A 15,689-nucleotide genomic window follows, 5' to 3' on the forward strand; every position below is an offset into this window, starting at 1 on the left:
CCTAAAGAATAGGTTGATGAAGAAAATATTTCAAACCTGAATCACAGGGAAGGCTTAAAGCAGCCTTAGCAAGAATTAAGCTAGAGCTTTAAGTTCTAAAATGATGGCAGGAGCAGCAGTAAGGCACTGGGGGGGGGGGGGGGGGGTTGCTGGACAGCACTGTGGGTCCCAGCCAGCAATGGGATGTTCTGACCACACTCGTCAGAGTCAGGTGGAAGCACCATGATGCTACCAGTAGGTGAATGGAACCCATCTCAGCTGCTCACAGTCAAAAGGGACTGAAAGGCCTACAGCCAGAGGGTGAAGTAAGAATGGGTTGCCAGCTCCAGGTTGGGAAATACCTGGAGTTTTTGGGGGTGGAGCCTGAGAAGGGTGGGTTTTGGGGAGGGGAGAGACTTCAGTGGGGTATAATGCCATAGAGTCCACCTTCATCTGATGAAGAAAACTGAGTTTCTTGAAAGCTTTTTGCTACAACAAAATTTGTTAGTCTTAAAGGTACTACTGAACTCTGTTATTTTGCAGCAACAAGCTAAAACTTGTGGGCATTCGATGAAATTGCTGAGCAGACAGGTTAAAACGGATAAAAGAAAGTACTTCTTCACCCAAAGGGTGATTAACATGTGGAATTCACTGCCACAGGAGGTGGTGGCGGCCACAAGCATAGCCACCTTCAAGAGGGGGTTAGATAAAAATATGGAGCAGAGGTCCATCAGTGGCTATTAGCCACAGTGTGTGTGTGTGTATATATATATATATATATATATATATTTGGCCGCTGTGTGACACAGAATGTTGGACTGGATGGGCCATTGGCCTGATCTAACATGGCTTCTCTTATGTTCTTATGTCTTTGCCTTCAAGTTTAATCACTTTAATAATTCCAAATGGGTAGCTTTGCTAGTCTGTAACAGCAAAATTAAGAATGCCAGTCATTACTGAAGAGACCTTTGTTCAAGTGCAGTCATTCAAGAGGTTCAACTAGATAATCTTGGTCTGTCTAACTCTTTCCCAGGATTTTTGTAAATTTAAAATAAGTGAGGGAAACATGTAATAGAAGAATCTGTTCCTAAAAGTCTGTGTCCTTCTGACATGAAGAACCTTGGGGGTTGAGAATATTTGTTGTTATCATGATGACGACGATGATATTAATGATGATGATAGAGAATTGTCACAGTTGTCAGGTATTTGATTGATAGATGGTGTTATGCAAGTTCTTAGGAATTGTAGATATATCTTCACAGGATTCTTGCTGTTCCAAGCAGCACTGTCTTCTATTTCAAGCTGAACAGGTGTGCTACTCCAAGTTCGGAGGATGCTGGGTAGGGGAAGCATCGTTCTTTCTTGGCTCTGAAGGATCAGGGAGCTCCTCCAGTCCCTTAAAGCCGAGAAAGAACACTTGGCGCATCCCCTCCCCAGTGCCCTCTGAGGGAGGGGAATCACTGTTCTTTCTTGGCTCTGAGGAATTGGAGAGCTTCTCCAACCCCTCAGAGCCAAGAAAAAATGAGTTGGAAGCTCAGGGACAGCATGAGTGGAGAGGGGGTGCCCACCTCTGCTGGGAGCTGGTACCATAGGCAGTCGCCTAGTTCGCCTACTCCCATGCACTGGCCCTGGTGATAGCAGGGTATTATACTCCAGGTGTTTGTAATCAGAAGTCTCAAAGAATCTTTGTTTCATCAATCTCCATGATCTTGTCTGGTTTGTGCTCCCATGAATTTCTAGCTCATAGTAAGCCATACTTCTTGAAAAGATTTCAGTGCAACTTAGTGCCTCTTTATCTTAACATTTGTTATGGTGAGTTTGAGCAACTATCTGATCAATTGTTTCATCTTTGTCTTGCAAAGTCAATATTAGCTGTTGTCTTCTAAATCTTGGCTTTCATACTACTCATTTCAAGTGCCTGCTGTTGTGAAGCTAGAATGAGAATTTTTTCTTTCTGTCTTCAAGTGCCCATTTTGGGGCCACTTCCAGGTATTTTCACTATTAACTTTCTGCATCTTTCAGATATTGCCCACACAAGTGCTTTTACTTCCAATTGTCAACTTTTATTTATTTATTTATTTACTTTTGATTTATATCCTGCCCATTCCAAATGGACTCAGGGTGGCTAACTTGAGTTTTGATTGCAATCTTTTTCTGTAACCTTAAATAAGTCTGTGTTGTATAGTTCCACTAGAAGCTTCTCTTTGCTTTTCTTGAGGTAGACATTCAGTACTCATTTTACTTCTTCAACTGCTTGCTTAACTTTAAGGAGATCTCTACCACCTAATCTTTCTTAGTAATTAAAGACAATCAACATCACTTCTAGGGTGTAGTGAATGATGCATTGTCATTATCTTGTGAGTTTTGTGATCTATTGCTTCTAATTCTGCTTTTTTCCCCAGTTGATAATGCCAGTTGTGTATCTTAGAACTTGGACTGTCCATGTGTTAATTGCCTCTACCGTGTTGCCTCCATTAAATTTTGTTCGCAATACCCTTTTAACTCCTTGTTTGTATTTTTCTTAACAAAGGTATGTTTGATGTCAGCTTCAAAAATTCCAAGATATTTGTAGTTTTCTTCAAAGCTTGGTGTTTTGATGTTTTGGCATCTTGATTTCTCCTTGCACAATGATCTTTCCTCTATTCAGTGCTAATCGGCATAGTTGTCAAAGCTGCTATTATTATTATTATTATTATTATCAAACTTACCCTTTTGTTAGAGAAACTACCCTATAGGAAAGAAAACCATTATCTAGGGCTGATGAAATTATTGTTTGAGAAATAGACGTTTCATGTAACAAACCGTCGTAGAAGCCTGCTGTTGATAAGATTAATCACGATTGTCAGGAAAGATAACTTTTAACAATGCCTTAAATTAAATTAAAATGTCAAAAGTGGAACTTTACAATGACGTTAATATGAAGGCATGCTTTGTGGAGAGTATTGTTTAAATTTCTTGCTGAACATCCTCCATCATCTTTATTTTGCTACTCATTGGTGTTTGAATTGATTGTTTCTTTTGAAGTTATGTAAGTAATTTTGTTGAGCTATCTAAAAGTGAATTTGTGTGATTCAGAGGGTATATAAAATCATGAACCGTTATGCTGCGTTCATAGAAAAAAAATGCACCATTGCCACTTACATTAATCTAACACCCCTTTGTGAGGAAGTAGTTTACCTTCTTTCTCTCCTCCTTGGATCCTCACATCAATCCTCAACGGTAGGTAACGCTAGGTAGTAAAGTGACCGAGGTTATTCAGTGTGGTCTCCCCAGTTCCAATTCAGCATTCTAATCCCTATCCTGCCTGTACTAGATTATTAAGACCAGCTAAAAATCCATAAAAAGTGAGCTATCAAGATAATTAGACTTCTTCAACAAGCTGGATTTTTAGAATAAATTAACAAATGAGTAAGGGGAAAACAGTGCTAGGAGTAGGAGTGCCAGCTCTGGGTTGGGAAATTCCTGGAAACTTTGGGAATAGATCCTGGGAAGGGCAGGATCTGGGGAAGGGAGGGACAGCAGTGTACAATGCCATAGGGTCCACTCTCCAGGAGAACTGATTGCTGTCAATTGTAATAGCAGGAGATCACCAGTCACCATCTGGAGGTTGACAACCTTATCTGGGAGGCATGATTTTAAAAGCCCTTTGTCTGTTGCTTGTAATAGTTTTACAAGCAATGGAGAAGAGAAGATATCCCGTGGGCTCAGGTTATGGGCATAACTTGGTGCAAAGGAGGTCTCAACCTACCCTCTCCATTATTTAAAGTAGTGGTTCTTAAGCTTTCATGCACCCCAGCCCCTGTACACAACATTAGCATCCAAGCCTAGGGTTGCTAGGTCTGTGTTTAGGGTTGCCAAGTCCAATTCAAGAAATATCTGGGGACTTTGGGGGTGGAACCAGGAGACATTGGGGGCGGAGCCAGGAACAAGGGTGTGACAAGCATAATTGAACTCCAAGGGAGTTCTGGCCATCACATTTAAAGAGACAGCACACCTTTTTAAATGTCTTCCTTCCATAGGAAATAATGAAGGATAGGGGCACCTTCTTTTGGAGCTCATAGAATTGGACCCCCTGGTCCAATCGTTTTGAAACTTGGGGGGTGCTTTGGGGAGAGGCACTAGATAATATACTGAAAATTTGGTGCCTCTACCTCAAAACACAGCTCCCCCAGAGCCCCTGAAACCTCCAGATCAATTCCCCATTATACCCTGTGAGAATCTATCTCCACATAGGGAATAATGAAGTGCTCAGCAGACGTTTCCCTCCCTCCCCCTCCCCCTCCCCTCCCCCCCTGTTTTCTGGCAACTCTGAAGTGAGGGATTGGCCTCTCTACTCATGAGTTGCTGCCAACTTCTTCAAAGTAACACAGACACACCATCCCAAGAGGAAGGCTTTCAATAGGAGATTGAAGCCTCTGGAGGTGGAAAGGCACATGGTCCTCTGGGGGTGGGGCTTCCCCTCACTGGCCAGCTGACTGGGGGTGGGAAGGAGCCTGGGAAAGCGGAAGAACCCCTGCTGGGACCTGGGGATTGGCAAGCCTATCTGTGTTGGAAAATACCTGGAGACTTTGGGGGTGGATCTGGGAGAGGACAAGGTTTGTGGAGGGGAGGCGCCTCAGCATGGTATAATGCCATAGAGTCCACCCTCCAAAGCAGTCATTTCTCCAGGGGAGCTGATCTCTATTGTAAAAACAGGAGACCTCCAGGCCCCACCTGAAGGCTAGCAATCCTATTAAGCCACTAGTAAAAAAACATAAAAGACATAAAAAATAAGACATAAAAGCAGCACTCTGGGCAAAGCAATTTCCAGTGCAATAAATAGTTCAGCCCTAAGCAGAGTTATGCTCTAGTGTAATGTGGTAGTCAGAATGTTGGACTAAAATCCAGGAGACCCAGGTTTGAATCCCCTCCATACTATGCATTTTCACTGGATGACCTTGGGCCTGTCACTCTCTGCCACTTTTCTGAATAAAATGGAAAAGCTGAGAAATGCTTTTAGTCTCCACTGTGAGCTACTTTGGGTCACTGTGGGGGGAGGGGAAGTGAAGCATAATAAATCGATACAGAAACCACCCAAACCAGCCTTTCTGTTTTAATAATTGTCTGCCCGGCCACCAATAACAATTAGCACTGTAGATCATGTTGCTAACCCTACATCTTGCTGAGAGTCTCCATGTTACCAACAGGACTGCCATGAACATTGACCAGGGATATTAGACACTCTCAGGGGTATTAGATAATTATCCTATTGGCCAGCAAATTTAAATTTTGTATAACTCATCCGGAGAAGAGTATTTTCCGTGGCATCTGTATATTGATTGTAACATGTAGATTGGCTCGTAGTCCTTGTAAGAAAAAATAAAGAATGGCAGGAGGGAATATGAGTATTGTTATACCTTCTTTACCTTTTTAAACATGTAAGGTTTCCATATTAGTGGAAATTCTTCTGGTGATCAGAAGAAAATTAAAAAGCAATTTGGGTTCTTTGTTTTTCCTACTTGCTCTGAGAACAATGGTGGGAAGTTACTTTGCAGACAGATGTCAACTGAATCACAATTCAGTTGACTTTGGCCAAAAAAGGTAATGATTCATGACTTGGGCATCATTTTAGGAACAACAACAAACAGTCCTGGGACACCTTAATGACGAACAAACGTGCTTTGTCCTTGGTTGTTTTTCTGCAATAGAATAGCATGATGCTGAGGGCAAGTGATGGCTAACTTCATCCAGCTCTGCTTGTGAGTTTGCAAGGGGCATATGGTTGGCCACAGCTGAACTCAGAGAGCTGGACTAGATAGGCACCTTAGGAATATGCTTCTCAGGGATGTCATCTCTTTTGCTCAGCTTTAGTCATCAACTATAGTTCTGGGAAGAGAAATTGCTTTCCCCGCCCCGCCCCCCCCCCCCCAAATACACTATTTTTAGATATTGCCATTGATTACTTTTACTTTCTTTCTTCTCTTTTAAAAGAAGTATTTCTCTTTCATTTCTGTTTGATTTCTCCCCCCCCCCCTTTTAAAAGAAGGGTTTCACTTTCATTTCTGTTTGATTTCTACTTGAAGAGAAATCAGTGCATCCTTTTTGTACCTTCAGCCCTTGTGGTTATTTTATGCTATACACCACAGGGTGGTGCTCTAGCTGGAGCACACAAAAGTTTGGGAAGCACCTGCAGAGGAAAACTCTGGAATTTTGCAGAACCTCCTGCTCCTTCTTTGTTAGAATTTCTTTGTGATCAAAACACAATTGTTTAGAAATGGACTCCAAGTTACTTAAAAGACGGATAGAAGTGGATTGCTTGATTTCAGGGAGAAACTGGGTAAAGAACCACCAAGAGAATTTTTCTTACTAACCCCACAAATGAAGGTATTTCTTCTTCTTCCACTGTGTAATGTATAATTTTATTTGCAGTTATTTTTGAATGTTTTAGATTCTGTTGATAGTGTAGTTGGTCCATTATTCTACAGTGGACAGAGAACAAAACAGGAAGATTAACAGGAACCTGGGAGAATATTACCCTTTCCAGAAAATGTTAAAATTGTTCAAATGGTATCTGTTGAGGAAGAAATAGTTTATAGATGAACTACAAATGATGCTGGATATCAGAAACCAGATCCATGACATAGAATTTAGCTACAAAAAGTAGCCCATGTAGTGATAACATGGATGAAACCCAATGGCACTTGAGGTGGGGGGAGGAGAGATAAAGAGATGTTTTAAGCAGGGCTTTTTTGATCAGGAACGCAGTTCCAGCCGGCTTGATGTCAGGAGGCCTAATATGCAAATGAGTTCCTGCTGGGTTTTTTCTACAAAAAAGCCCTGGTTTTAAGTGTTTCCTCTTCATGCCATTTCCTTCCTTAAAAGTACCTTTTCCCACGGTTGCTTTAGCTGGTAACAGGGGGAAAAGACAGGCCCATATTGTGCTTGTCTTTTTTCCCTTCGTAGGGTATGAAAAGCAGCTTGAAGTGAGGTGACTGTTTTTGATCAGGGAAATGTCACAGGGGAAAGAATTAATCATCCTCTCACAAAGCACAGGTAGCCTCAATCCAACTCTTTGCAACTAAATTACACAACTGGGGATCCAGTTATGGATTCAGTCAGGGCTTTTTTCAGCCAGGTAGAAAAAGCCCAGCAGGAACTCATTTGTATATTAGGCCACACTTTCTTGATGTCACCATTGTTTCACATAGGGTTTTTTGTAGAAAAGGCCAGCAGGAATTCATTTGCATATCAGGCCACACCCCTTGATGTCAAGCCAGCCGGAACTGTGTTCCTGTGCGTTCCTGCCCAAAAAAGGGGATTCAGTGTCACATCTTACTTCTGACAACAGATGACGACTAACTGTGAGCCCCAGCTCTTCAAAAGGCCACCCCTTCAAGTTGTTCTCAAAATCTGGCCAAGGTAGACAGTTTTCAGATTTGGAACAAGCAGGTTTTCCCATGTATATTTTTATAGGTTTGCGGGTGAATAATACCATGAAATAGGGAACAGATTAACATTGTGGGGGGACCCTTACAACATCCAAAGAAGCCTGAACCCACAGTATAACAATGAAATACATTCAAATTTAAATGCAAATTATGTTCACAGAAATAAAAAATGTTTTACAGGTTAAACAACAGATTGAATTACCTTTCGACACACTGTTTTGGATAACCTTAAAAGTATAATATTGCCGTAGTTTATTGATACTGCCTAAAGTTTTCAGCATATTTACATTTTCTTGCTATTAACATTTTAGCAGCTAAGATTAAATATAAACAACACACAACATTTATAAGAGGCTTTAAACATCACAATTTGTTTTTTGACAACAACAAAGGGCTTGTGCAAAAAGTCTCTATAAAGTTTTAAAGTCCACCGTATTTCCAAATGTGGTGAGCAGACGTCCCAATATACCCTCAACGTGGATAGCCAGTAGGGTTGCCAAGTCCAATTCAAGAAATATCTGGGGACTTTGGGGGTGGAGCCAGGAGACATTGGGGGCAGAGCCAGGAGCAAGGGTGTGACAAGCATAATTGAACTCCAAGGGAGTTCTGGCCATCACATTTAAAGGGACAGCACACCTTTTAGAATGCCTTCCTTCCATAGAAAATAATGAAGGTTAGAGGCACCTTCTTTTGGGGCTCAGAGAATTGGACCCCCTGATCCAATCCTTTTGAAACTTGGGAGGTATTTTGGGGAGAGGTACTAGATGCTATACTGAAAATTTGGCGCCTCTACCTCAAAAAACAGGCCCCCCCAGAGACCCTGACACCCGCGGATCAATTCCCCATCATTCCCTATGGGAATCGTTCATGGAGGTGCATAATGGCTGTGGGGGTGGGGCTTCCCCCGCCGGCCAGCTGCCTGGGGGAGGGGGGAAGCCTGTAAAACCAGGGGATCCCCCGCTGGGACCTGGGGGTTGGGAAGCCTAATAGCCAGCATATTCTGCATGTTTCAGCCATCAGTCATCTCCATCAGGGAGGGGTAATGGGCAATCTATTTATTTATTACATCATATTTATATCCCACCCTCTCCGTGAGCGGACTCTGGATGGCTAACAGGCCAAGTGGCATCTAAAAACAAGTACAGTCCACCATTAATATCCATTTACTGTCCTCAACAGAGTAACAAGCACAATGTCCTTCCAGTGAAGATTTTGATTGAAGATGATTGATGATTGAAATGTGCAGAATATGCTGGCAATCCACGTTGAGGGTAAATTGGGATGTCTGCTCACACATTTGGATATATTGTGGACTTGAAAACTTTATAGAGACTTTTTGCACAAGCACTTTGTTGTTGTCAAAAAAACAAAATGCAAAGCTTACAGCTACTTGTAAATTTTGTGTGTTGCTTATGGGATTTCTTATATACTTATTCGTGTTTACAATGTACTTTATATAAATTGGTCAGAAGTAGTACTCAAATTGTATTAGTTATTTGTCATGGATCTTCTTCTTGTTCCAGTCTCTTTCCATGATCCTCTTTATTGTTTGCTTTGCATTTAAAATTAAATATAAAGCACATTTACATTCTCTCCTTTTTTTTTTTTTTACATAATCATGTTTTAAACCAAGGAGAATAACTTTGGAAAGTCTGAGAATTTCTGTGCCAAGCTGTTATTGTTAATGGACTTTGAATGTTCTTTGTGTGCCCTCCTGTTCTGAACCACATACTAATTTGTACAAGTTGTGTGATTACTAACAGAGAGCAATCACCTCACAGCCTTGTACCGGAAGGAGGAGACCATCAGTGTCCGGGGAAATGGCCACATCCACAGCCCCCGTTTCCCAAACAACTACCCAAGGAACTTGTTGTTGACGTGGAGGCTATTTTCACCTGAGAATACAAGGATACAGCTGGTGTTTGATAGTCAGTTTGGACTGGAAGAGCCAGAGAATGAAATCTGCAGGTGAGCTGGTGGACACTTTGCAAAATGTGAATCTTAATTGCAATAAAAAATATCAGCCAAGATGAATTCACAGTTGGCACATTTAAGGAAGACTGTGGGAATTATATTTCAGTTTCATAAGATGCGTGGGTACAGAGGTTTGACTCCATCCTGGTCAGCTTCCTTCCCTCAAGCAGAAGGTACTTCCTGTGGTTTTAACCAATGGCCAAACAGCAACTCAAAGTTTGACTTCCCGAGGCCATAAAGATGATCTTACCTGTTAACCGCACAGAGGCTGGGTCCAGACCGGCATTTTACGTTGGCACATTTTACGCTGGCACAGGGACGGGATGCGGGCAGACCAAAACGACAACTGCAGATTCATACCCCGCCCTTCTCTCTGAATCAGAGTCTCAGAGCAGCTCACAATCTCCTTCATCTCCTTCCCCCACAACAGACACCCTGTGAGGTGGGTAGGGCTGAGAGAGCTCTCACAGCAGCTGCCCTTTCAAGGACAACCTCTACAAGAGCTATGACTGACCCATTCCAGCAGCTGCAAGTGGAGGAGTGGGGAATCAAACCTGGGTCTCCCAGATAAGAGTGTGCACACTTAACCACAACACCAAACTGGCTCTCACAGCATGACCAAACACACAGAGCTACCTCCCACTCCCACATTCACCCCATCCCAGTTGCACCTCAAAAAGCTACCATTTCTGAAGTGGTGGCTTTTTGAGGCGCAACTGGGACAGAGTGAGAGCGGGACAGGAGACAGCTGCGCACGTTTGGTTGTGCTGTTTTGGTCCACCCATGTCCCATCCCTGTGCTGGTGTAAAATGCCAGTCTAGACCCAGCCAGAGACCGTCTGAATTAATTCAGCAAACAGCAGTGCTAAACCCAGGTGTGATGATAGATAGACAGGCAGGCAGAGAGATATGCATGCGATTTGTTTCCACATTGTAAGAACAAAAATTAACAGCTTGCATAACAGAAAGAATACGCCTACAACGAAGACATGTGGATTTAAAGATTAGATAAAGACCACACATTTTATATGTACTGTATATTCAAAATAGAAGACTGAAGACTAGACTCTCAGCTCTTGTTGTGACTTGCTTACCTATGTAGGTTAAAAGATATAGTATACCAATATGTGTATCTCAGGGTCAAACTACATGTTAAATAGGATTACACTTCTTGCCCCATGTTCCCCTGGCACTGATTCCCTCCCTTTCTTCTGTGGCTGCTTTTTAAAAAACAAAACAAAACTTAAATTATATATCAAGGGATCCTATCATGTCAAGTGTAGTACAGCCATCAATAAAGGTCATTCAGTGATACTGGTATTGAAGCCACAGCCTTCAGTTTGCAAGGGCTGAGAAAGGCTGTTAGCGGTAGGACATTTTGGTGATCATCAGGGCTTTTTTTGTAGCAGGAACTCCTTTGCATATTAGGCCACACACCCCTGATGTAGCCAAGCCTCCAAGAGCTTCCAGGGCTCTTAGTACAGGGCCTACTGTAAGCTCCAGGAGGATTGGCTACATCAGGGGTGTGTGGCCTAATATGCAAAGGAGTTCCTGCTACAAAAAAGCCCTGGTGATCATTATTAGGGCCCCCATGAGTTGGAAGCAATTTAACAGCACATAACACACACTAGCATGAAGGAACGCCAGATACCAAACATTCTCAGGGCAGCCTCTTATCCTCAACTTCTGTTTGGAATGTACATTTGTGCACTGCAAGAACGTCACAGGCTGTTATTATCTTGTGCTGGCTGGGGTTAAGATAATTCAGGGCAGTTCTAAGTCTTTAACTGATTTAATTTGAATTTGTTCTTTTCCTTTATGGTTGATGCAACACGATTCTACATCTATTTACTCAGATGTAAATTCTAAACCATTGAGAGCTACCTAGGAAGCAGGTTTAGGAATACGTCTCAGATAAAGCAGGCTGAACCGTTGTGAATGACTGAAAAGTCTCCCGCCAATATGGGGTGGAGGGACTAAAAAAGTTTGGGAAGAAACGGAGTAACAAACTATTTTGTCCAATAAAAACTCCGTCATTGAAATCACTGATATAAGTGCTAAATTCGTATTTTAGGCTCAGATCCCAATAACATTCCCAACAGGTCTTTGGATATATCTGGAAAACATTCAGAACTTGATACATGGCCTTTCTTATGGGACAGGTGATAATTCTATATTCTGTATAATTCTATATTCTTACAGTGCCCAATAGGCTCCTAACGTGTACATTTTTAAAAGGTATGGATTACACACACACACACTACGCTGATTGGACTGTTAAAAGTATATGCTACTTGTGCAGACATCTCCAGTGTATGAAGATCAAGCCTGAAATGGAAGCATGGCCAGTGAGCAGATTTATATAGCAATTACTGTCGTGTTCAGCGGCATACCAGAGACCCAAAGAGGAAGAATACTGGGGCTAAAAGAATGAAAATATTGCTACGTGGTACAAAGGAGCAAGCCAGTACATAATGTCAGACTAGTATGCAGTATCTGAAATTTAAGATGGCCTCCTTAACGTTTGGTGCCTAGATTTTTGGAGAAGGAGAGAATTTTTGTGTTAATTTTCTTCTTAAACTGAAGGTTTCTTTAATGAATTAGTAAATCCCTTCTGGGGAAACCCAGAAGTCATGTCATGCCTTTTTAGGAACTGGCAAAAATGCTAAAGAAAAACATAGAGGTTTCGGCAATTCCTAGGGAGAACTGGTGTCTCTTTGGGGGAAAACTGGTTTTACAACAGAGTTTCATCCAATTTCTAGAGAGGCATTATGTCACTTCTGAGTTTTTCCAAAAGTGATGTCATGCCATCAGCTGACGGCCATGACTGAATGTAGGCTACCTATTGAGGAGCAGAACACAAAGTTAAAGAGAAAAAAAAATCATGTTGTGCTCTTCCATGACCCTGAGGATTGGGGACCCCAGAAAAATTATAGCCATGAATTACAGCATTATAAAAAAAAGATGGAAAATTGGCCAGTTGTATTCTGCAAACATTAAAACAATTGGGTTTCAGCATCCAGTGGCTGATTTTAAAGAGATTTCTTTCTATGATCTGTCAAGCTGCATCTGACTTATGATAAATCCATAGGAGTTCTCAGGAGTGGAATTCTAGCAGGAGCTCCTTTGCATATTAGGCCACACCCCCTGATGTAACCAGTCCTCCAAGAGCTTACAAGGCTCTTTTTTGTAAGCTGTTAGAGGATTGGCTACATCAGGGGTGTGTGGCCTAATATGCAAAGGAGCTCCTGCTAGAATTCCACCCCTGGGGGTTCTCATTCAGAGGAGGTTCGCCATTGCCTGCCTCTTTATCATGATCCTGGTATTCTCGAGGTCTGACATCCAAGTACAAGCCAGGGCCATCCCTGCTTAATTTCCAAGATCTGATGAGATCAGACTAGACTGACCCACCCAGGTTAGGGCTCGGTGAATTTACAAGGACACTACTCTCCTTAGGAATGCATCACAAGTTTCAGCTACTACTGAGCAGCGTAAGCTGCAAAGAGTTGGATTTATGCCCTGCCCTTCACTCAGAGTGATTTACAATCTCCTTCCCTTCCTCTCCTCATAAAACCTGTAAGGTAGGTGGGGCTGGGAGACCTCTGAGAGAACTATAACTGACCCAGGTCACCCAGCTGGTTTTATGTGGAGGAGCAGGGAATCAAACTTAGTTCTCCAGATTAGAGTCCACCACTCTTTAACCACTACACCACACTGGCTCTCTGAATAGGACTGAGCAAATCAGGACATGGTACAGATAGATTAAAAAAGGCTTTGTAGAGCAATGACATGTGGAAAGTGGATATAGCTGTGTGTTTTGATGTATCCTTCAAGAGGGATTACCATTATTTAGAAAGCACCTATTATTTAAAAAGCAAATATAAACCAATCTCTTGCCAATGGGTTAAAAGCCAACAAAAGAGACTAAGAGTAGAAGGGAGAACGGAGCAATAAAAGATTTAGAAAAAATTAAAGATTACAGTGATTAGCAGAAGAGCTAAGAGAAGAGATGGTCTTTCTTGTAAGAGGGAAGGACTTAGGTTCCAAGGAAAAAATGTGGAAAATGTGTACTAAAACTTCTAGTTTAGAACAAGAAAATTGTTTCCCCTGGTGCTTGTGTTTTCACAGACACCAGAGGGAAAAAAACTACAGTGCCCTCTTAGGTTTCCCCAGTTCAAGCCGGGGGCAGGGTTCCCCCCAATTTCAGGACCTCTAACTCGCCACCCCATAAAAAGCCCATGAGGGAGCCAAAGAGTTCACCCGGAAGTAATGTCATCACACTGGGCATATCGTCCACATGGAGCTCTAGCAATTGGGTAAAAACTTTATGGCACCACAGAGTTTTTCACCCGATTGCTAGAGTGTTGTGTGCACGATGTGCCAGGTGCGATAGCACCATTTCTGAGTGATGTCATTATGTCAGGTGCACAAAACACACACAAAAACAATCTCCCGCTTGGAGCCAAGTAAGACTTGGAAACTCTATGCCCTCTCCCTCCAAAAATTCTACAATGTGCTCTGGGTGCTGTAATTGTAAGGTTACATCCCCTGAGTAGCATCCTCAGACTACTTGGCAGGACTCCATTATATGAGCCTATTTACTTATCTGGAAAATGTTATCATCTGGATCCTTCGGTCTAGGAGTATACAAATGCATCCGTTTTCATACTTTTGTTGTTATGTCTTTCTGTCTCACCCACTTTTGTTGCTGTTGTTCCTGATTGTTTTGTTTGTTTTAAGAATCATTGCAAGAAAACAGAAGATGGTACCAAAATGAACACTTGTGGGTTCAGTTCTCATTGGGGACAAATGAAAATGAACTTTTCAAGCATCTACTACCACTCAAGGCAGGACTTTTAAATTCATAGGAAGCATGTCCCTTTGCCACCCCCTCCTCTCTGAATTGCCACCTCTTTATGAGGAAGATACGAAGAGGAGACCCCTTGGTTCTCAGCCAGTCCTTGTGCTTACCCTGATTGCCAGGCTTCTGTGGTGGCTGCAGGACTTGCTTTGAAAAGGGCAGCTTGGGCAGGTCTCTGATAATGACACCAATGATAGCAACACCTTTCCTCATTATTTAATTCATGCGTAGACAAAAATAAACTGACTCCATAACTGAAAAAAATGCACAGGGAGAGCAGACATTTGGAAGAAGCCCAAACCAATTCCAGTGTTTGTGGATTGACTCCCAAAATCAGGAGTAACATGAGCAGGCCTTGAATTTAGCAGGAGCTCACAGGAGCACAGCTCCTGAACCTGTCTGACACCCCCCTCTTCCTTCCCGCCCACCTACCTTGTCCATTGAATAGTAGGTGAGAGCCAGTTTGGTGTAGTGGTTAAATGTGCGGACTCTTATCTGGGAGAGCCGGGTTTGATTCCCCACTCCTCCACTTGCACCTGCTAGCATGGCCTTGGGTCAGCCATAGCTCTGGTAGGAGTTGTCCTTGAAAGGGCAGCTGCTGTGAGAGCCCTCTCCAGCCCCACCCACCTCACAGGGTGTCTGTTGTGGGGGAGGAAAGTAAAGGAGATTGTGAGCCGCTCTGAGACTCTTCGGAGTGAAGGGCGGGATATAAATCCAATATCTTCTTCTTCTTCTTCTTAGGTGCAGCTGCATAACAATCCCTGGATGAGCTCCACCACCTATTTTCCTACAAAACGACCCCTGGACATGAGTATGCAGAAACCGTCTAGGAGACCCAGTTTGCTAAGCTTGATAGGGTGTCAGAATTGTAATAGAGAGATCCAGGCCCAAATTCCTGTTCTGTCATGATGTTTACTTGGATAGCCTTGAGTCAGTCAGCCTCTCTCAGCTTAACCTACCTCACAGGCGGCTGTGAAGATAGCACAGATGAGAGTTCCATAGAGAAAAGATGCGATAGAGTGTGTTTAATATAATAGAACATACACATCTTCCATGCAGGGCCGACCCTGCCACTAGGCAAACTAGGCAATTGCCTAGGGCACTGGCCTTCTGGGGGCACAAAATTGGGTGCCCCCATGTGATCGTTGATGTTCTCAGTACAGGGGTGGGGGCACCAGAAGTTAGCTTTGCCTAGGGTGCCAGACGGTCTAGGGCCAGCCCTGCTTCCATGTTGGTCACTCTGGGAATCTAGAGAATTTGGCAAAACTCAGACTGTCTGTACTCTCAGAAATCTGTAATCTCTGGGTTTTTGTCTGATTTACAAGCAGTTCAGTACATAATCCAGTACATGCTCTTGTTTGTGTGGTAGTCTTGTCAATCAAGGAAGAGGAAAGTTAAAGGAGTAGATAAGGAAATATGACTAAGTCATTGTCTGAATGCAGAGTTTGT

The 15,689-nt window shown here is 42.7% G+C and overlaps 1 protein-coding gene across 1 annotated transcript in view; it reads left to right on the top strand.

Moving 5' to 3' along the window:
* Window positions 1-15,689, top strand: part of PDGFD (platelet derived growth factor D) — a 222,352-nt gene that overhangs the window by 135,092 nt on the left and 71,571 nt on the right. Inside the window, exon 2 of the mRNA XM_060234882.1 lies at window positions 9,170-9,374. Coding sequence (XP_060090865.1) covers window positions 9,170-9,374 — 205 coding nt within the window. The remainder of the gene's footprint in view (window positions 1-9,169; window positions 9,375-15,689) is intronic.

This window comes from Heteronotia binoei, chromosome 3 (assembly GCF_032191835.1).
Source record: "Heteronotia binoei isolate CCM8104 ecotype False Entrance Well chromosome 3, APGP_CSIRO_Hbin_v1, whole genome shotgun sequence".
NCBI classification, from domain to species: domain Eukaryota; kingdom Metazoa; phylum Chordata; class Lepidosauria; order Squamata; family Gekkonidae; genus Heteronotia; species Heteronotia binoei.